Genomic DNA, 23,497 nt, shown 5'->3' with positions numbered 1-23,497 from the left:
CATTTACCATCGTTTTATATAATGTAAGGAGCATGTTGCAACAACTACAACACCCTGTAACAGTTTTACCAACTTATTGAGTTGTTGTGACATGTCAGCAGTGCCATCACAGATCATGAGACTCCAGTAAAGATCGCTCCTGCTCCCAGTGGAACCATTGGTTGGACAACGAAATTAACATCGCGAGAAATTTAATTCTTGAACTTGGAAATACTTGTTCGATAACATAATCTTTACTAGAGTTCAGTGTTGATTTTCGTAGCATACTAAAATGAAATGAAAGCATATCCTCGCTGGACAGTTGAAAAACAATAAACGATATTATACATACATGTTAGTCAAGTAATTCAGTTCAATTCAAACTTTATTTCAGACTCACAAGAGCGTCCATAGCAATATATATATATATATATATGTATATATTTGTTATTTTGTTATCTGGTGTTTTACAGAGGACAAGCACCTGAAGTAAACACCAGAATAAAGCTGCCTTCACTGTCCTGTGGAATGGAGAGTCTGAAGTGATGGAGAACAGAGAGGAGAGGTAAACACACACACACACACACACACACACACTTTGAGCTGTCCCTGTCCTGATTATATCTCCCCAGCAACCTCTCGTGGAAACATGTTGAATTCGAAAGCAAGATGCTACTGCAATTATGTTTCCTTTAGGTGTGATCTGGACTAGATATGAGATTAGATTGACCACTGATGTCTCTCACTCTAACAGTAAATTATGCTTTTATTACTGTAATTCCCTTAGTACAAGTGCCTTACAAGTTAAAACCTAATTAAAGTTGGTTGAATGTTTTACATGTTTATATTGAAAAATGTTCAGCCTCAACAGTCTGGCTTCACTGAAAACATTTAAATCAAAACTGGAGCTTTTGTATACCAAACAAACTCTCTGGATTTGTCACTTTTGCTAACTAGCTTGTCTGGCCAGTGTTTTCAGTTCTACAATGTATTTTTCATCGAGTTTGGTATGAGTGGGTGATTTACAGATGTTGTTCTCCTCCCTCAAAACATGTCGGGGCCTGAAGGTGCTGAACAAACAATTATTGGTCGACGGATGAGTAAGATGGAATTTAATACATATTTCAGAGAAGCCATGTTGGTTTTACTAAAACCTCAACACATTTCAGCATTAGAAATCTCTGGTGGTCTCAGGGCCTGGCTGGTGGTCGCCAGGTTCAAAATTAGCTGCTGGTGTTCAGCTGGTTTGAGTTTGGACAGAATGTGTTTAGGCTGAGGTCAGCGTATGTCTAAATTTAAGGCCCATTTCAGGCCAGCATCAGTGATTCGTTTGCATGTGTCATTGCAGCCCTGAAGATGAGCGGGCCCCCACACCTCCAGAGCGAGGACTGCTTCACATCTGGCAGTCAGCACGCCCCAGTGAGCAGCTCTCTCCAGAGAGAGTGCTGCTGTCCAGACCTGTCCTGCAGGCCACCCTGGGAGAACACCATGGACTCCTGCTGACACAGGGTGAGTGAGTGTTTGTGTGCGTGTGAAAGTAAGGCTGTGCGATAGTTAAATGCTATCACTTGCATAATCGTATTGTGATTAAATATTCTTATATTGAGATAGTGTCGTTCAGAGTTCTCCTTTCTGAATGCACAAGTTGAAGCATGAGATCTTAAATGTTGTGCTTTTGTTTTTTAAAGGTTGGTCTACTAAAACACTGAATAGTCATTAAAAACAAATTTTGAATCATTCAGTAAATATTGTAACCTAATGAATATAACACAGTGTTGTAATAATTATCATGATATTTTGTCCATATCGCCCCACCAGTATTGGAAAGGGAGGTGTTTCTTTTGTGTGTATCTGTTGCTGCTGTGAACTTGGCTTGCTGTGGTTATATCATTACATCTTCAACAATTATAGTCCTCTCATGCATTTTAAACTACCCTAAGCTACAAGTTCTAACTGCATTAGAGACATCTTAAAGTCAAAATTAGCTATAGCCACTCAGTTGCTGCTGTCTTCCAGGTGGTCTGGTGTATTCATTCGGTGAGCTGTTGTGGAGGGATCTGAGCATCCCGGTGTCTGCTCCGTTGCTGGAGGACTCTCTGCTGGGGAGGACGGTGGTCCGTGTGGCTGCCGGCGGCTTTCACTGTGGAGCGCTGACCGAGCAGGGCACCATCTACATGTGGGGGGAGAACACTGCAGGACAGTGTGGGCTGACTGAGAGAGACACAGCCACAAGCATCACAGGTTGGTGAACACCTTACCTCCTTCCTGTTTGTCCAGCCTACCAACTGCTTGCCCTCCTTATGTTTCACTTCCCTCAGTGCCTTCAGCCACTCCCTCATTCCTGTAATCCATTGTCGAGAAATTTGATCACATTTGATCCTTCTGTCTTTCTTTAAATTATTATTATTATTATTATTAATAAATAAAACATTTCCTTTCTCTTATTTAGTCAGATTCTAAATATATTAGCCAGTTAATACATGTTGGGGAAACGGCGCCATGTAAAATATCCTGTGTCAGTTTCAGAGCCGTGTCCGGTGACTGTGGTGGACAGTGACGTCGTTCCTCCAGCAGTGGTTCGGGTCGTGGATCTGGCCTTAGGACGGGAGCACAGCCTGGCTCTGACGGCCCAGAACGAGCTGTGGGCATGGGGCAGCGGCTGCCAGCTTGGCTTGGTCACCAGCACCTTCCCCGTATGGAGGCCAAAGAAGGTGCGTTTGTGAAAGGCTCAATGAATTTCAGCATTCGAAATTCAGTCAGCTGATATCAACTGACTCAGCCCTGTTGTGGATATTGAAACTTTGAAATATTGAATATTTTATCTTTAAACTGGCAAGAAGGGAAATAAGACTAAATGTGTGTACTGTTTGATGGTGAACTGATGGCATTTTGTATGTGTGTGCATGTGAGCAAAACTGTATATTTAGATTTAATTATCACATTTTTATTATTTGCATCTCTGGCACAGGTGGAGCATTTGGCTGGCAGACATGTAATTCAGGTAGTTTCTCTTCCTGAAATCTTCATTGCCACATTTAAATTACAAAAAATTATATGTTCTGTGTCCAGAAATACCATCTCTATTTATTTCCCACAGGTGGCTTGTGGTGCCTACCACAGCCTGGCCGTTGTTCGCAGTTTACCTCCACAGACCTACAATACCCAGAAACCTTCCGAGAAGAGGGAGCGGGGCCAGTCACCTCACCCCTTAGTGACTGAGAAGGAGGAGCCGTTTGCAGTTGATACTGGTCACTACTGTCCGCTGGGGGTAGAGCTGACTGAAGTCATGACAGGCGAGGTAAATATACTCTGGGCAGCCCCAACACCCTGTTGTAACCCGAAAGATATAAAATTACAGAATTTAGAGGCTGTAAAAATTTTAAATGTTTTAAACTAATTCCTGCAATCTGGTACCACAAGATCTTTGATTTACACTATATCATACTGTTCCTTTCTGCAAGTGTTTATGCTCAGGGTTCAGCTTTTTCAGCACTGGTTGATGCCCAGCTTTGGTTTGCATTCCCAGACCTCTCCCAGAAGAAGAGGCCCAAGACGAAGGTTCCAACCAGGGGGAAGGTCAGCTGGCTGCAGTTCACGTCCATTTTCTGAAGACAGCAAATTTAACACTAAGCAGTACAGAATTACGGGGTCTTATGGGTCTCTCTTGTATCCCTATGTTTTTACGTTTAATGTTTTTCTATTTCAGTTTTCCTCTGCTTTCTCTCTCTTTCCCTTCCCTCCATTGCAAAACTTCAGGAAGAATCTTCCAGTTGCAGATCGGCACACCGACCCTCTCACTCAGACAGACGGCAGCCCCAAGTCCCACCCACTGTCAGGCTGGACAGCCAATGAGAACGCTGCTTTCGCTGATGAAATGGAGATTCAGAACCTCCTCCAGAAACTCTCTAATCAGTCACTGGAGATAAACCACACCACTGGGCCTGGAGACACTGACTCACTGAGCAGTTACACTTCAGGTTGGTTCTTTCTTCCTTTGTTTTGAAGTTTGTTTATTTGTTATGTATTACCTCATTCATATATGTATCTCTGTGTTCTTTTGCCGTTTTGTTCCTAAACTTGTTTATTTGTTCATAGCTGTTCACGCCTTGTTAATTTTGTCGTTCATTGCTTTTCTTGTTCCATTGTGTGTTTGCTTTTTTTTCATTCATTCCTCTGTTCGCTTTGTTTGTTACTTTCTTCTTTCTGCTTTTAACGCCAACATCTTTCTTCCTTCTCTCCCGCCATCGTTCTCTCCAGATGACAGCTGTGTTTTTTCAACTCCTTCCACGGATCTGCTGACTTCCAGTTACAAAGAAGACTCGCCAATTAAGAGTCAAACCAACAAGTAAGACCAAGTTCAGTTGACAATGAAGCACTTTTTTAGGCAGTTCAATTAATCAGTGTTTCAATAAGCTTGTGTAAAGAGGTTGTTGCTGAAATAGCAGAAATAACATTTGTATTGCTATTTTTGTGGATCTTCATTTTAGTCAAGTAATTTTCTTCTAATTGAGATACTCAGGCTAAACTCAATTAAGCTGCAGTGTCCACATACCAACATACCAAGATGATTCTCCCCTACAGTGTATTTGACCCCTGATATTTGACCTTCTTTTCTACGGTAACAGTGGAGTGGCCGTGCCCTACTCCTCCTCCCCAGTGTGTTTGGAAGAAGTTCGTCTTTGTCTTGAGGCGGAGAAGCACTCACTGCACGGCCAGAAGAGCTCCAGCCTGACAAATATAAACCAGAAGGGGAAAGCAGCAGCGAACAGGAGACGCTCCCTGCCTGGGACACCCACCCGTGGTAGGAATGGTGGGGTGTGAAGTGTGCTAAATAAGAAGATTGATACCCTGAGCCCTGAGTGTGGAACCAGGAGGCTATTGGCTTAGCTTAGCATAAAGACTGGAAGAAGCTGTTCAAAAACAAATATTTAAAGCATATAACTCCCCATAAAACCACAACTTACAGTTTTTACATTTCTGTTTGTGTTTGAAATAAACATGTTAATTAGCCATGAGCCAATTAATATGCTTTAGAGGTGCTGGTGAGAGTATTTTTCAACTTCGGACAGAGCAGGCTAGTTGTTTCCCCGTTTTAAGCTTCATATTAAATGAACTATTGACTGGAGGCTTTTGGATGCCGTAATTATGATTTTGTCGATAGTCGTACTCGTCCTCATCAAAATTGGTTATAGTGCCAAAATGTGCCACCTCCGACTGTACAAATGCACCTCTTATACATTATCTGGTACCAATTACGTAAACAAAATCTCAGAGTCACTGAAATCCGTTCCGCTGTGAAGTTGCAGCCTGGCTCACAAGGAAGAAGAATATAAATGTTATCTCCAACAGAAACGCACAATACAGTTTCTGCCTGTGCTTTCCCTTTCACGTTGACACACAGAACAACAATGGGTTCTCCTGGATCTGACGTTATCAGCTCAAATCCACTGATACATAAGTCAAGATCACAGCATGCGCAAGCTCACAAGATAACATCATTGTTGTTATCCTGAGGCAATAATATTTGCTTTCTTGAGATAACATGACAATTAACTAGTTATCAGGAGAAAATGAAAACGAGTCTTTTGCTCGCAATATAACTTATATTGTCACATGAGACGAATATTGTGACATGTGGAACCTTCTCATAGCTCAATTAACCATTTAAAGTCTCTTTACTCTTTGTATATCCCGAGGAGAGTGTATGAAGTGTATCGATAGTGCCACAAAAGACGGACAGGCACAGGGAAAGTGGTGATTAGCAGACGCAGCAGACTAACTTCTCATTTTCTGGTTTTCCCAGGGTTTCAGGAGTGTCAAAATGAAAGTCTCTCATCAGTCAACACAGATCTGAAAACCATCCAAATTAGAGTTAGGAAAATAAACTTTGCCTTCACCAAAAGATATTGAATAGCAGTAAAAAATGCGTAACCTTTGTTAACCTTCGTGGCTGAACAGGAGGGTTTATAACAACTTGGACAGAATGGATTCTCTGTTGTTGTGCTGTGGTGTCCTGCTCTGTGCCTGCTTACCTCAACTTGACAGATTCACACAGCTCTCTGTGGGCTGTTTTGGGGATACAGAGTTTGACAAGTTGGCTCATTAAGTCGTCAGGGTGTGTTCATAACAAACCTGTTCGGTTTGCCCATGTAGTACAGTTTATTTAGGCTGGTGAGAAAATTGCAGTGTGAACACTCTGGTGCAGTTTGTTTGAGGAGAGAACGCAACACAGAGCAGCTACAGGCTAATGTTATACTTGTTATGTGTGATCATGTCTGCTATGCCCTTCATCATGTTGCAGCATGAGACACATCACCTACTTGCTCTGTTTGGCTGTTGTTACATATGACAGATGAAGTGCATTTGCAGTCTTGACAGATGTTCAAATGTAACTAGTAGAAACTAGTTGAAACAACATTGTTACTAGGACTTTACCATTAGGTCATATGTTTTTCTTTCAGGGTCTCCACGGCAACGGCGGGTTTGCGCCTGCAGGCCGTCCTCCGCTGGTCGGACCCAGGCTGCGGCACCGGAGGAGGCTGGAGACGGGCTGCCGTCTCTGGAGACAGAAGTGTGGAGCTGGGGTCGAGGGTCTGAGGGGCAACTGGGTCACGGAGATCAGCTCGCCAGGTGTGGAAATACAAACACTCACACACACACTTATAATATAGCCAGGTTTGTATAGATATATTCTTATACGGCAACAGAAAACTGTGCACTTATAGTCATGTTAAGCACTTTGGACAAATCACTTCATAAAAGCCATCTGAATAGATTAAAACAGGAGCGTACCTGTTCTGTCACACGTGTGAGATGGACACAAACGCCTTTTGTGTGTGTGTGTGTGTGTGTGTGTGTGTGTGTGTGTGTGTGTGTGTGTGTGTGTGTGTGTGTGTGTGGGTCGGTCCAGACTCCAGCCTCTGTGTATCAAGTCTTTGACAGGCGAGGAGGTTATCAAAGTCGCTGCAGGGTCACACCATTCACTGGCTCTCACCGCTCACTGCCAGGTAACACACACACACACACACACACACATGCAAACACATACACAGACGATTGTACATCTATATGTGAGGACATACTATGCTCCCTGGCCACTGACACTATTCCTCACCCTTCACACTAAATCTAAGTCTAACCTTATGCTTTCACAAGTCTCATACAACGCTTTGAAGAAGTGAAGACTGACCAAAATGTCACCACTTTCAAAGTCTGAAACTCTTGTGGTTCGCAGGTCTACTCGTGGGGTAGCAACATGTGTGGACAGCTCGGTCATGTCAACAGTCCTGTCACTGTACCTCAACAGGCGAAGGTACAGCAGTCTGTCAGTCAGTCATTAGTACTCAACTAATTTACAGTATTTCATATGTTTAGTCTTATATTTATTTATTTATTGAAATGCTTATTTTCTTAGTCATTGACACAACCAATTAGTCAATAAATTAATATGAATGCAATTATGCTGAAATAACACAGAGAAGAAAAGATACTGTGCACTGAGCTGTGTGTTCGGTAACATATAAGAATATACAACAAAGAAATGTTTGAATTGTAACAGATCTACAACAAGCCAGTAAATCTCTTAATGGCGTTCTGTGTTTTGTCCCCGGCGGGCCACTGTAGCTGTCTGAGGGTCTGAGGGTCTGGGACGTGTCAGCTGGTCAGAGCCACTCCCTCCTCCTGGCTGATGGAGACTGTGTCCAGCCAGTCCTGTTGTACTGCGGCCCGCAGCGAGAGCCAATGCCGGCGCAGAGTGAGGGGTCACACCAGAGTCAAAGGTCATGCCAGAGGTCACCCAACAGAGCAGAGAGTTATACAGTCAGACCCACCCTGCTGCCCTTCTGCATGGAGGTGTGTGTGTGTTCAAAACACAACTGTTTGTGGTCTGACAGTCAGGGAGATGATGGGTGGAGCACAGCTGCTTATTCTTTACATACTGCTCATAGGTACAAAAAAAGTATGCTTTTGTGACATACATACATACATCACACAGAGATAGCCGTTAATTACAGCCACCATTCTTAAATCTGATGGACTTACAGTACATTGAACAAAGGGAGAAGGAAACATTACAAAGCACTAAATGCAACAGAGAGAAACCACAAAATACTGGAATGAAGGAAAACCTAACAAAACCCCTGTGTGCGTGTGTGTGTAGATGGGTTACATTAGCAGTGTGTGCAGCGGTGGTCAGAGCTGTGCTTTGCTGGCAGACCAGAACGTCATGGGTTTTATCTCAGCTATCCATGAGCTGGCCTCCAGAGAGAGACAGTTCTACTGCTGGTTGAGCAACGTCAGGAAGCTCCTCCTCACGCCGCTACGTAGCAGAGGTGAGGTGGTCTCTGTGCTGTGGCGCATGTACACTGCATTTCCACCTCAGACCTGCGTACTATTTGTGGTTTTGAATACAGGAGTTTGAATATGTTCCTCTTAAATGTGAATAAAAACATATGAAATTGTGCCAAATGCAAAGAACTGTGTGCAAAATACAACAAATTATCTGTGAAATAATACATGCCTGCTGAGCATCTAATAACTTATATAAATTTGGTGTGTGTGTGTGTGTGTGCGTGTGTGTGTGCGCTCTCCTCCACAGAGAGTGCGTGTCCGTCGTTAGGTAAGCCATGCACTCATCTCTTCTTCTCTCTCTGTGAGAGTTTTGTTCGTCTGAGCGTCCTGATTGGTCGACAATCCACGTCACTCAGCTACTTCCTGCATGATGTGCAGGGCCGTGATGTCACTTCCCTTCCCCTGCTGACGCACACTGAGCACTTTCTGGACGTTTATAAAGAGTAAGGTTCACCTTTTTGTCTTGCCACAGAAAAAGCTCATACTGTATTTCATAGTTTCTTTATCACAAATATAAAATTTCCATTTGTTTTTAGTCTCTCTGCTTTTACGATTCTTTCCTGTGCTTTATTCTTTCTCTTAGCTTTGTGTTTCCTCCAACTTAATTTCTCACAGTAGAACTACTGCCAGTTTTTTACTGACACTATTATTCTCTTATACAACATAAATCACTTAAAAAGGCAAATACTTCTGCTCTAATTATTTTACATATGCTTTAGAAATTACAGGTAAAGTTTGATTAAATACCACCTTATGTTATTTGTATTTGTAACAACAGACCCCCACTTTGTGGGTTTTCACAAAGTTTCACTTGCCGTCACTTCTCTTTGGGCTCATTAGAAAGAATGAGGAAAATCTCTTACGTGGGTTTAAGACACAAACCAGTTTCTGTTGACAGTAGATAGTGCAAGGAGTGAACGGACTTATGGAAAGATTGCTTTCAACATGTCAACAATAGTAAGAACACCACTGATATGAGATAAAGGGTACACGTTGTTTTCACACTTACTGGTTCATTTGACATTCATGTACTGTATCTAGCACGTGAAATTAAAATCTCTCCCTCCCTCTGTGTCTGTCTCTCTCCAGGTATTGCTCTGCAGTAGGAAACTTCCAGGTGATGGGTGGATTCCAATCACTCCATAAACTCTCACTGTAAGCTCCTTTATTTTGTCTTTATGTTTTCACTTGAGGAGTACTGCTCGCCTCACTTAGCCTTGCACAGAAAACATAGACCCCTCATTCATATTAATGAGCCTGCAAGTGCCACTGCAAAGGCCTTGGTGTTAGCAGGGAAAGAATCACCATTAATGCTGATGATCATGCTTGTGCTAAATACCTAGTCCTTTTATTTTTCCCCCAAAACAAACCATAGGCTTAAAACACAACACTTCCTGTGCCACATATTGAGATGAAAATACTGAAGGTAATGGATTATTTCTCCCTGTGTCTCTGTCCAGTGAGTGTTTAGGCTCTCAGCAGACCACGCTCGCTCAGCTGAGTGCATCAGACCAGGCTGCCAGTGGTGAAGTTGATCTGGTTTCGCTGTTGTACTGGCCTCTGCAGCAGCTCCACCAGTACAGCCGAGTCCTGCTCAAACTGGCAGCCTGTTACGATGTGGTGAGGAGGAAAACCTCTGTTCTCTCTTTGTCCTTCTTCTTTCTGCGCTTTGATTCTCTTTTCACTCAAACACTCTTCTTCTTTTTCCTCTCTCTTTCACTTTCTCTTTTTCCAAATGTCTTAATTTCCCACGATTGAGTAACTTTGAATGTATTGTAACTTATTAATCTCATTGTATTGGTTCGAATGTAAGATGCTCCTCATTTCGCAACACCAGTTCCTAGGTAAAGATACAGTAAGAATGATTAAACTAAATAAGCTTCAAATGTATTGTCACATTTAAACAAAGATACTGTAACTTAGATAATAACATAATAAATATTATAATAAAATGTTTGATGAATAATACTCAACAAAAATTAAGTTATTTAGCAGTAAATAAAATACATTTAACATGCCAAACTAAAGCTTAATGGCCTTTTATTTCCATGTGCTTCCATCTGGAGAGAATCAGCCTTAACTACTAAATTGAGCAGTTTGGTGATTTCCAAAGCTTTTTGCTTTGAATTTTGCAGTCTTGGCAGAGGTTTGTGCTTTCTTGTGTTCTTTGTTGTTATTTTAATGAAGAAGTCAGTCCTCATCATATTTACTACAGTAGAGTAGAAAATGTTCCTCTGTCTCTTTCTCATTTCGTGAGCAGAATTAAAATGGCCTGATTGGTTCCAGTGGTCTGGCAGCCAGCTAGAATGTATTGTGATCTGTTAATGGAGGTATACTTCTTCTACTTTGGACTCTTCTGTATGTTCTAAAGCTCTTAAACCTCTCTCGCTCTTTTCTTTCTATCCCCCAGTTAACTACAGAGTATCAGTCCCTCCATCAGGGCTGTAGTCAGTATGAGTCCCTGTCTTTGTCCTTGTTGAGGAGGAAGAAAGAAGCTGAAACCACCTTCCTCTTCTGGAAGACCCACTCTGGAAAAACTACTGTGAGCACAACTCCGTGTTAAGTTATTTAAACCTGCTATCATTCTTCCTGATTGTACTGTGTTTAGGTGAGAAAACGTTGAGAGAGTTTACATTGCCAAACTACGATACAGGTTCTTGAAAATAAATTTGGACATCTTAAACCACTTAAGCAACTGTGCTGGTGACATGTACTTCACTACTAAGGGATAACGGCGTTCCTGCTCACAAAGAGAGGTTTTTGCCCTTAACAGGGGGCATTTGTGTTATTGCACTTGCTCCAACATCAAGTCCTCCTGGTTACCTGATAGCTGAGGTTATGGTCAGGGCAACTCAGAGCAAACAAATGGTACAGAACAGTATTATATTTGTCCACTAGCTGCAATATTTGAAGAGCAAGTTGGTATGCTGAATAGTGAGGCTGTTATATATACTGTGTCAGTACTCAGATGGAAACCATATTTTCCACAATATGAGTGTGTGAGTGAGTGCAGATAAAAGCAAACTCATTTGACTATTGAATTAAAAAATGTGACAGAAAGTCTCCAGGTGGTAATTCGTAAATGCAGCATGTCTACCTCTACGGGAGTGTAATACACAGTTTGTCAGATTTTAATAATGAAATATACACGTGTGTTTGTTCATCAGGAGGCCCTGCGTCTCCCACAGCGCCGTGTGGTGTGTGAAAGCAGCAACAGATCTCTGACTCTGCAGAACGCCGGGCGGTTCTCCAACCACTGGTTCATGTTGTTCAATGACACACTGGTGCACACACAGGTACACACACACACACACGTGAAAACACAAAATCTGTACAAAATCGGCCAAATGATGGTATTTATCTTCTATTTGTAGGTAGTATAAATCCATGGTGGACACCATTCATTCCCTACAGACAGAAGTTGATATGTAAATCATATTTGCTAACATGCCTACAACAAGGCGGAGCGAGCACAATGGACCCATCTGTTGAAAACATTTTAAATGAACTTCAAACAGCATTACAGTGAACAACAACACCCAGTGTTTAAACACCAGAGAAAACCCGCTGGATCTTTGTCAGTCTTGTTCAGATCAGACAGCTTCCTCTGGCTCTGTGTGTGCATCTCTGTCCTCCTGGTGTTTCTGGACCACCTGTACCATGTTTTGCAGATGAAGTTTATATCTGTACATTGTATCTTTCATTCACTCAGGGCGCCATTCCCACTCAGAGCCTTGTAAGTATATCTGACATCAGTTTACCCAACTTGCCAACCAACCAGCCAGTTTAACCACCTGAGCTTTGTGCTGCAGCGGCATGGGTGGGCTGGCCTCTGCTCAGTGCTTACACTCTGACAGGTTCACTTGGGATTAGTAAGCAAATAAATAAATGTTAACACAGGACTTTATGTGATGTTAAAGGGACTGTTCACCCAAAAGGAGCTATGAGTTCTGCACTCAGTTGCCAGTTAAATGCGCACATCGAGCTCAAACAAGAGCCCTTCAATAACTCCTACTTTCATGGAGGTTATAATGTCCAGTTTTTGTTTAAATGTTTTTGTTGAAACTCTCAGTATTGTGCTACTCTGAGATGTTTCTAATATTTTGTCCACCCCAGTGAGGGTAGGCTAACTGAATAAATAATATTGCAGTCCTTAGCATTGCAGATGTCCTGTGTTGAAATTTGTTTTATACTTGTTTTCCTGATGGCTGGTTCTGAGCTTTAGCTGCTACCAAACAGGCTGGTGTGTGTGTGTGTGTGTGTGTGTGTGTGTGTGTGTGTGTGTGTGGATTTGGGTGTGTTTGCAATAGTAACATTAGTCAGTTAGTGAAAATACATGAGGTCATAGTCACAGTAGTTCACAGCCCGTAAAGATGCTGGTGAACGGATGCAACTCATCACAGTGTTTTGGCTTTCAAAAGCATCTGATCCAAGAGACAACAACATCACCAGCTCTAAACAAAACAACGTGTGACTTTATATTTGCTGTCGCCTTGTCCTGTGTGTCTCTCCCTCTGTACTGTGTGTTTCTTTCTGTATAAAACGGTGTGCCACTGAACCCTAACTAATAGCTTGTCTTCCTCTCTGTTTGGTGTGCGGTGGTGGTGTGTTAATGAACAGCAGACAATAGTGAAGCCTGTCCTGTTTCTCTCTGTGGTTCTGGGTTCATGTCCTGTGTTGTGTATTAGACCTTGGACATACTGTTAATGCTGCATTGCACACGTGCATGCGTCTTGCGTTGTAAATTTAATAGTAAGGCTTTGTTAAATTCAACTGTAAAAATGAAACTCAAAGCAGCATATCAGAGGTTTTGCATGTTTTTGTGCATTATCAATAAAAGTTTGGTTTAGTATCGTCGAGTGTGTTCTGGTTTAGTTTCATTTACTTTCAATAAATATCTTGAAAGAAATACCAACTCAAATCAAAACTCCATGGAGGAAACCGTTGACGAATACATGACTTTAGGAATCAGGACGTGGTGTACAGTGACATTCCTCACATGCACATACAGTATTACAGATATTTTGTGTACCTTCTCTAACTCACATGCATATTAAAAACTACAGTGAGACGTGTAAAGATGCAAATCTATTGGTTCATTTCTCTCTCGCTCACACACATGATCTGGATTTGGTCGTCCCTGAAAACATTGATTTGGTATTCTGCGATAAAGTGAAGTATCGGTGTCCTACGTAAGCAGAAAGGTGGTGATAAAATAGCGCCGCTCTGTCTCTCTCCACAGTTCTCCACACACCACGTCTATCCTCTGACCTGTCTGTGGGTGAAACCAGTTACTGAAGACAGCAGCGGACTGTGAGTTTGTTGTTTTAAAAATCCATCAAAATGAATGTCAAAGCTAACATGACTAATGCTGAATACAAGTCCATGGATGACAGTGTTAATGATGGTGAATAATGAACATAAGAGTGCAGTAATGTAATGCTATAGCCTCAGTCTGGTCTGCGATGTCACCCATAGGTCTGAAGGGATCTTTTGAGTTTACAGCTCAGAAAATCCATATTATTTATTTGGTCTGGTGATGGATGGAGCTGAAACAAGCAGCAAACACTGCAGCAGTAATTTACAGTAAACTTGGCATGACACATACCACTTTTTAAACCATAATATTCAGGGAAAGCAACCATTTCCCCTGAGACACATCTTGGAGGAAATTAAATTTGTTCTCCTCATGTCCTTTTTCTTGACTCCATCTCTTGGATCCAGCATCTAGTGGCTAATAAGATGAACTGCATTTTAAGGCGCCTCAGCTGGTGAACATTCAGCCTCTGTGGTTGCTTGCTGGTTGGTCTCCTCTGGAACTACATCATCTATAGCGGGGAAGGAGTAAAGGTTGATGTCTGTGTCACTGATTGAAAAATGGTTTTATCATTTTCATGCGATAGCTGGAACATCTGGCTGACAGTGGCTAGTTCTTTATTGTATATGAGACAAGTCGAGTCCAAGCCCAGATACTAACCTGCTTAAACCTGAAATGTAAAATTTTATCTTTTTGTTCCCCCCAAAAGCACTAGTAAAAGCGGGTATCTTAAATTCCTGTTCCAAATGATCAAAACATCTTCTATCATTTTGCGTTATCAACCCTGATTTGATTTATTCAGTTATACTTTCTGCTTTGATTTTTACATTTTATCATCTTGTAAAAAAAAATTATTTATTTATTATCGTTCTCGTTTTTTCAGCTACGCCATCAAAGTCACTTGTCCAGAGGAGAGTTTCACCCTGGCAGCCTCGACACCACAAGAGAAGGTACATTTATGATTTATACACTTATTATCCACTTCAAGAAGTTGTTTGCAAATTGTATTTTTTAAATTATGCTGCAAATTTAGAAAAATAAATATATATCAATATTATGAAAAAAACAATTAAGCTTGCTTGATGTAGAATGATTTTTTTGTCATCAATTCTGAAGGGATTTGTGAATAAATAATAAAATCTTATTACTATTCACCTTTCTATTCAATGTACTGTACTACTAACAGGCTTTTATTTCTTGTTTTGGCTGTCAGCTGCAAGCATTAAATACAACTAAAAAACAACTTTCCCAGTATGCTGATGATTTTCGGTTTTCCACCTCTGAGATTTTCAAAAGATTAAAGTTATTCATTCCACCCCAGCTGGTATAAAAACATCAATAAACCTTTTTTTTTTACTGCACAGTTCTTCAGTCTTCCCATTTCTTCTTCAGTGTGGGTTTTGGCTTAGATAAGATTAATTGTCTTTACGTCAGCAGATGGAGACAAACCTATTATCTCTGTATGATTTACTTGTCGTTCATCAAGTGTGACCAACAAATCTTTGTTGTTTGAGTGACCAGAGGTGCTGGAGCAACATGGCATAGTGCGGTGCAATCTGTGAAACAGGCTGGACAAGGTAGAAGGCGTTATTATGGGAACAATGCAGTACCAGGACATATAGTTGGGGAGGGTTTCAACAATGGCCAATCTACAACAACACCTCTCATGTGTGACTCCAAGAACAGAATATGTCCATTTTATAAGTTGAATTGACTTAAGTCAGGAGGCACTGACGTTTCTCTGTATGCATTACGATTCTTTTGTTTTATTATGATGTTTTCATCTCTCTGCTCTTATTCTGCCTCTTTCTCATATGACCATTCTTTCTTAAAAACATAACTTTTATTTTCTCTCTCTCTCTCTCTCTCTCCAGAACAAGTGGCTGCGATCGCTTAACCACGCAGTGGATCAGGTGCTGGGGGGTGGAGGTCAGGGGTCATCACCGGGGGTGACTGCGATGTCTCGCACGGCCTCCTACATGTTCACTGGAGAGGGACGGTTTAAAGACGCCCAGTACACTGGGGGCTGGCTGGCAGGACGAGTTCATGGCCGGTTAGAGAGCGTGTTTGTTTGTCTCTTTTTGTGTGTGTGTGTGTGCCTATTATCTCCACCTCCGCAGCTACAGTGTGTACTGAATAATGTTTGCATATAGGTGTGTTCATAAAATGCATGTTCAAGTGTGTGCATTGGTTCTCTTCGATATTGGAGTGTCCTTGAATGCACCATGAGGAAGAATATTGAATCCCAGCTCTTACCCTTAGTATCACACAATGTTGACATACGTATTAATTAGTTAAAATCTCAAATCTCAAATCAGTAGAGATCTGTGGGACAAAGAGGAACAGTGTGCAAGTGAATGAATGAGCAATCAAAACATGTGCAGGGTTTTTGAACAGACAGCTTTGTTGAATCCAGACTTTGTTAGAATAAAGGCTTAAGTTGATTCTGTCTGGTAGTAGCTAATTGAATGGCTACAGAGTGTAAAACTGGCTATGTGCAAATAGTAAAATATATTTGCCGTTACAGAGGCACCATGAAGTGGCCAGATGGACGGACCTACAGCGGGAACTTTAAGAGTGGACTGGAGGATGGGTAAGTACATTAATCTGGTGTAGTACTAAAGAGCTGGTTAACGTGTAATTAATGTTGTTCTTGTCCAATATGTTACATCTCTCTTCCCTTAAGAGACCTTTGATCAGAAGATTAAATATTTTCAAAGTTTTGAACATCCAGTATGCCTGAAACGGTGAAACCAGCTGGTGATTTTTGCTATTTACAACTATGTGATTAACTAGCAAAGATTACATTGTAATTATTACTTTTCTTTCCAGCTATGGAGAGTGTATAATACCTAACAAAGTGCTGAATAAGCCTGACAGTTACCAAGGACACTGGAGAGATGGCAAGATCCATGGTTTCGGCAAGTACAAGTCAGTACACTGTTTTTTACTGACTTTTTAGTAAGATAGAGAGTAGCATACCGGACATACCCGAGTCACAGGGGCCATGTCTGTAGTTAAGTAGCAGTACTTGACACCAAGTGACACATGTAAAGGCAATATTCAGTCTTTAGTCTGACTCATGTCCGACTCAGCAATGACTTAGGTCACAAGTCACCTAAATTGGGACTGGAATCCTACATGACCTCTTCACAGCATTTTGGGAATTGAACCCACAACCCTGGGAGTCGTAGTGCCTTGCTCTGCACAAAAACATATAGATTGCCACTATCTTGTTGTGTGTGTGTGTGTGTGTGTGTGTGTGTGTGTATATATACATATATATGTATATATTCATGGCTCTGTGGGATCTACACCAGGTATGCCAGTGGTGAAGTGTACGAGGGCTGTTTCTGTGATGGACAGCGGCACGGTTACGGCATGCTGAGCTCCGGTAAGCTGGCCAAGACGTCCTCCAGCGTTTTCCTTGGCCAGTGGGTCCATGACAGGAAGACAGGATACGGAGTCCATGATGACATCACCAGGTGTGATTAATGGTTTGGCTCAAACCCAAGAAAGCTTCCTATTTATATAGAATCCAGATTTACTAGTTGTAGTATGCCCCCCTCCCTAGGGAGTTTCCCCTAAGGCCTCTTGTTTTAGTTGACCTTATTTGTAATAATAAGGTCAACTAAAACAAGAGCTATAGTTTTACTTCTCAGTGGAATCTAACTTAAAACCATTTCTGCATATACTCATTTGTTATCTTGACTGTACTGAATGTGCAGTGAGCGAATTTAGATGTTGCTCATGTGTTCCTCCCAGAGGTGAGAAGTACATGGGCCTGTGGCTGGACGAGCTGCGGCACGGCAGCGCCGTGGTTGTCACCCAGTATGGTGTGTACTATGAAGGGACCTTCAGAGACAACAAGATGAGTGTAAGTCCACCCTGAACTATCCACCTCGTCATTCTGACACATGCGTGGCTGGATGCACAGAGGTTCAACTGCACAACAATCTGAGGAAGGACGGGCATCAGTCTGCGTAACTGTGAAACTTGATTGGGAGTTTTGCCTGAGGCGCTTTAAATCTGGATTACCCAGTAGATTCGAGGCCAGTAAATTGTGTTTATGATATAAGCCCTCTTGCTATCAATTATCATCTCATATGTCTTATCATTGATTCTATTTTTAAGAATATGAGATTTAAGTAGGTGGATAACAGTGTGTCTTGATGTGTAGTTCCACTTACAGACAGCAGGTGGTGCCACTGAGCTTTGAATGTCTCACATCAACTGTAAATGACCTCAGACAATGAGATGATGGAAACAGAGTGAATAAAATGATTAGCATGTGCGATTGTTTATTTACAGCATGTACTTCAATGTGTGCCTGTGTGGCCATTAAGTCAAACTGAAAGAAGGGTTAGACCTCCAGACTCTGTGGTCGTAGTGAATGAATCACCTGTGTGTCTAATCGTTGTTTGTGTAGTTTGATGCGCTGTGTGTTTTCCACCAGGGTCTGGGTCTGTTGGTGTCAGATGACGACACGGCTTTCCATGGGGAGTTTTCGGATGACTGGAATGCCAACGGGAAGGTAGAAAGCATCTCTGTCTCCTTCTGTCTGTGCGCTCCGGCTGTGTGTTTGTCACGCTCTCTTCTTGCCCACGTCTAATGGCCATTACATTCATTACTCCCTCTCCCTTCTTCTTCAGGGTGTTTTATCCCTGCCTAACGGGGACTGCCTGGAGGGCCTGTTCAGCGGAGAGTGGACCGCTGGGCTGAAGGTGGTTGGAACGTACACCAAACCAGCCGTCGATGAACCAGAAAACAAAGAGAGAAACAGCCTGCTGTGAGTGTTACTGTGTACTCTGTGAAACCTTGATATTCTGTGATATTCTCTGCTTGTTCGTCTGTTCAGGCGTGTGAATATTATTGTGAGGCTGATGGGTGTCATCGGAAGCACGACAGGAAGTCTTTCACAGAGTTTGTATCGTCTAGTGCTGCTCGTGTTCTGTTTGGTATTTTAATAAATGTTTCGATGTGTGCATGTGCAGCAGGTTGGGTCAGTACGTGGTGCCTGCAGGTCACCGGTGGGTCTGTGTGTTTGGTGAGTGTTGGAGTCGACTGGGCTGTGATGCTGCTGGGAGAGGAGAGAGGACTGCAGCCTGGGAGAACATCGCTGTCACTATAACAAGTGCACGGCGACAAAGGTAGATACAGCGCCACACACACACACACACACACACACACACACACAGAGGCAAATGTAAATTGTATCATAGCTTTCTTAGATAGATACAGCTGTATGTCAAAATAAGTGTGTGTATGTTTGTTTGTGTGTGTGTTTGTAGCCCAGACCTCAGTAGGTCTCAGAGCAAAGTATTGGAGTGTCTGGAGTTTATTCCTCAGCATGGAGAACCAATCACCACCGCGAACTATGACAACATACGAAGATACCTCATCAAGGTACAAGTGGCTGTGTGTGTGTGTGAAACTCTATCACTGTCTTTCTCTTTCTTTATACTAATATGTGCATTGATTTGTAGACAAAATATTACAAACACCTCTCAGTGTAACATAATACTATTAAGCAGCATCACAAACTACATCTTCTATAACCTTCATGAAGGGGGGGGCGGGTTATTACAGGACTGTTGTATGAGACTGAATTAGTTTTAGCTGGATGTACATAATACAGTGTTGTGGAGTGTATAATAATAATAATATTAATGTGAATCGTGTGTATGTGCTGCCTTAGTGTCAGACTGAATCAAGGAAAACAGTATCTGTTCCATTGTCAGTGGTTTTGTTGGTGTAATACTTAAGTGTGCATGTCCATGTGTCTGTATGTCAGGCATGTGAGACCCCTCTCCACCCTCTGGGCTGGCTGGTGGAGACGTTGGTGACCGTCTATAGGATGACTTACGTCGGTGTGGGATCCAACCGCAGGCTGCTCCGGCAGGCCGTCCAGGAGGTCCAGGCCTACCTCACACATTTCTACAGCATTGTCCGGTAGATTCAAGCTCAGTCTTTGTAGATCCCTCACGCTGACCCCTCTCTCTCGCCTCTGTCTCTAAATATGAAGCCCACAGCCTTCTGTAGACTGGAATCTAGTGTGCGTTGCATGGTACATTCAGCCCTGGTTTTTCTCCTGTTGTGTTTGTGGAGAAACTCACCTGGCTCAGGTGTTACAGAGGGCTGTCGTCTTCTCATGTGTGATGTCCGCTCAGGAAGGCTAGCAGGAGGGAAATTGTTTTATTGTTGTTTTCTACGTGACACATCAGATGCTGAGTGACCACACTGACAATATTTCAGCATGTTATGACACAATCTAAACAAAGCATATTGTCACAATGTAGAGATCAGATAGCAAAACAAGGAAGAACACACAAATAAAGCATTAAATTAAATATACGTATGTTTAAAATTGTTGCAGGTTTCTGTTTCCGGGGCTACCAGATGATGGAGGCATCATCCCAGACCCCCCCGCCTCTCCATCTAAGAGCAGACACAACTCTAACAAAGCAGAGCAAGGGTGAGTGTCAACACACACACACACACACACACACACACACACATAAATAGACCTAATGGTTAGCTTATTAGATGACATCCAAACAAGACTCATCCAGATGGATCACCGTTGAAACAAGAAGTTCTTTGTCAGCTTCTTCATCTCAGTGCTATTAGAAAATACAGGTTGTTGTAGAGCCTTCATCTTTCTCTCCTCCTCCTCCTCCTCCTCCACCCTGTTTCCCTGCAGTCTTATGGTGGTGAGCTGCTCCTCTCTGCTCCTGCCTCTGCTCCTCCCTCGACTCTACCCTCCTCTCTTTACCCTGTACTGCCTGCAGGAGGAGCAGGAGGAGGCCCAGTACTGGGAGCGCATCCTCCGACTCAACAAACAGCCCGACCAGTCACTGCTCAGCTTCCTGGGAGTGCAGGAGTGAGTGTGTACATTCAACAAGCACACACAGACACACACATTTGTTTGTACACGCACAAATGCTGTCTCTAAATGAAGTTTGACGATGAAGATCTGGTTGTTGGTAACCAGGTTTTTAAATACCTTTTAAAATGTTGGCCACCTCTAAAGCAGACAGCTGTATGCTTACGAAGAGAGTGTGTTACAGATAACCACGCACACACATACACACACGCACACACACACACACACACACACACTCTTGTCTGTTGTCACAATCTATAATCTCTTGTAGGAAGTTCTGGCCAGTGTGGATGTCAATTCTGGGAGAGAAAAAGCAGGTCAGACACTAAATATACTTTTTTACTCCTCATGGATTACCTGTGATTCCAACATAAGGTTAAAGTGTGCTGTTGCATCTTTTGTGTAACTGGTTTTCTTTTGTCACAGATTGTGTCTAGCAGTACAGACGCCTGCTTCGTTTCCGCTGTCGAGACACTCCAACAAATCAGGTAGCTTCCATGTGACTGATTCACTGTCGGTGCAGTGTGATTAGCAGATGAACAAGCAGGAATCCCTTTTTTTTTATATATATATGTAAGAAGTTGGATCATTGAGGCTTGTGACTGTTTTTCTGCATCAGACCTTCATTTTTTTTCAGAAATATTGTGATTGGACAATTTGCATTCATTCTTGTGATCACATGATTGCAAATTCCCGGAGGGACTGAAGAGGTTTCAGTGATTTAAAAAGTTTTACCACCAATAATGAAAAAATCCAAGCAATATCCAAGATGTATGAGTAAGAGTATTTCAACACAAGTCTGTATTTGTATAACAGTGCAACAAAATTGAAAGTGCATTAATAAATGTATAAATAAAAATGTGCGTCTGTGTACACATGCAGCACCACCTTCACTCCGTCAGACAAACTGCTCGTCATCCAGAAGACGTTTGAGGAGTTGACCCAGGAAGTAAAACCTATGCTGGATGACAACTTCCTGTGGTGCATGGATGATCTGCTCCCTCTCTTCCTCTATTTGGTGCTCAGGGCGAGGTGTGTTACCACACACATACACACACCCTTTGTTTATTTGTTGTCTAATGCCATTCAGTTATTATTCTGTACACAGCTAATGTAGCTAATTTGCACCTAGAAAAACTCAGGCAATTGTTTAACTGACAACTAGCTTGTTGATCAGTTTGGCTTTGGTATTATGACAAAGTATCATGTTTCAAACATGGAGAGGTGAGCAGACGCTGCAGGCTGGTGACTGAACACGTTGTTTCTGCTGCTCTGCTCTCCAGGATCAGGAACCTGGGAGCTGAGGTCAGTCTGATAGAAGATTTGATGGATCCCAACGTTCAGCATGGAGAGTTGGGACTGATGTTCACCACACTGAAGGTGGGACCCCCGGACACACACACACACACACGTACAGATAATAGTTTTATACATGGTACACGTTCTCTGTTTCTTGAATGTAAGCCACGGTTGGAAAAACATTTAGGTGACAATCTTTTGAAATCTGATGGCATTCTGCCCATAGGAGCTGCTCAGGCAGCGTGATGGTTGTAAATTGCCATCGCTCAGTGCACATGGGTCAGTCACGTTTAGGTCAAGTTACTAAAATAACAAATTCAGAGGATTGTGCTTCCTTAAAAGATGTGTGTGTAATCTTGGTGCTTTTAAGTTTCTGTAATATATTCATCATCATCAGTCGGTAGTCCTTAGTCACTTAATCCTCAGTTAAATTACTCTGCTGCAGGCCTGTTACATCCAGATCCAGCAGGAGTCGACTACGTAGGAGCGGACAGGACGACGCCACACAGTCGACAAAAAGTGGAGAGAGCAATGAAAGCACTGCCAGAACAAACCAGTCAAAACCACTGGGAGGCTGCACAGAGAGATGGGAGGGGGAGGGCAGAGCGTTTCACCTCCTTTTAGTATTTTACAGCAAGTTCTTTCTTTTCATCTCCAACCACTGTAAATTCATTTGTTGAAAGTATGAAAATTGAATTGTGTTTTAAACAAAGTAAACAGCTTGAGGCACTTAGTGCGGATTGATAGTACCTTTCCTCAGAAGCCAAACCGAACTCACCAGGTCAGAAAGCTGCAGGTAATAAAAAGGGAACAAAAGCTTCATTTCTCATGTAACTGAACGTTCCTGCAAACGTAAAACAATGCAAATCATCATACTTTGTTTACATATGACTAAAACAGTCCTCCATTTCATTAGCATCCCCTCTCACCCCCCAAACTAATCCAGACCCTTTTACATCTTTTGACAGCAGGAGAGTCATCACACTAAACCGACTTCTTGAGACTGTTTCAATTATTATTATTTATTTTTTTAAACACTTGGACTCTCCTGTACTACAACCCCAACCTGTGCATGCTTCTGCATGTTGAAACTAAGAAACTAACATAACTCAGTTTATCTCAGGTCTGAACTTCTGATTTCTTCATAACTAACTGACCAGTAGGACAGTAACATGTCACCACAGTGGGAAATGATTTTGTACTTAAAATAATGAATGAGGGAAGAGTGATTAGCTAAGCATAAAGGAAATGTTCATTCCTCTGTTGATGATCTTTTGTGTTGTGTTTGTGTGTGAACAAGTCTGACAAGGAACACTTTTTAATGTTGCACTGACAGTTTTCTTTTAGTTTAGTCCACCGACCAGCCAGGAGAGTGATAGACGACAAATATTCCATATATATGTAATATTTTTCCCTCCATCGAGGACATTATGATTTCAGTTTGTTTGTGAGCAGGATTTGTCAAAAACTCCACAGATTTCAGTCACATTTGGTGGAAGGTTGCCCCCCCTGAAGCAGTGATGACTGCCTGATGTGCAGCCAATCATTTTTAAAGAATTAATTCACATTGTGAGACATTTTAAACTTTTTCACTGCTTTCTTATGAACTACTGCACTTACTTAAATGAAAGAAATATGGCATATGTATGGCATGATTGTCTATCACT

The 23,497-nt window shown here is 42.1% G+C and overlaps 1 protein-coding gene across 1 annotated transcript; it reads left to right on the top strand.

The window, feature by feature from the left end:
- The first annotated feature begins 524 nt into the window (after positions 1–524).
- LOC139292060 (alsin-like) lies at positions 525–22,397 on the top strand. Its single transcript, XM_070914200.1, has 40 exons — positions 525–544; positions 1,328–1,488; positions 1,996–2,220; positions 2,500–2,690; positions 2,948–2,980; positions 3,077–3,277; positions 3,506–3,612; positions 3,736–3,956; positions 4,237–4,324; positions 4,599–4,789; positions 6,441–6,609; positions 6,890–6,986; positions 7,214–7,291; positions 7,603–7,830; positions 8,138–8,309; positions 8,576–8,771; positions 9,418–9,483; positions 9,789–9,948; positions 10,739–10,870; positions 11,496–11,624; positions 12,041–12,064; positions 13,571–13,641; positions 14,529–14,595; positions 15,520–15,698; positions 16,173–16,238; positions 16,478–16,576; positions 16,966–17,130; positions 17,411–17,522; positions 18,102–18,179; positions 18,298–18,434; positions 18,640–18,795; positions 18,937–19,051; positions 19,440–19,597; positions 20,022–20,120; positions 20,349–20,528; positions 20,803–20,848; positions 20,958–21,019; positions 21,414–21,563; positions 21,815–21,911; positions 22,276–22,397. The coding sequence occupies exons 1-40, from the start codon at positions 525–527 to the stop codon at positions 22,312–22,314; spliced, it is 4,965 nt and encodes a 1,654-aa protein (XP_070770301.1). The 3' UTR covers positions 22,315–22,397.
- The last annotated feature ends 1,100 nt before the right edge of the window (positions 22,398–23,497 follow it).

The sequence above is a fragment of the Enoplosus armatus genome, chromosome 11, assembly GCF_043641665.1.
Source record: "Enoplosus armatus isolate fEnoArm2 chromosome 11, fEnoArm2.hap1, whole genome shotgun sequence".
In the NCBI taxonomy this organism is placed as follows: Eukaryota; Metazoa; Chordata; class Actinopteri; order Centrarchiformes; family Enoplosidae; genus Enoplosus; species Enoplosus armatus.
Note: the sequence above shows the minus strand (reverse complement) of the source record. Positions and strands in the feature narration are given on the sequence as shown.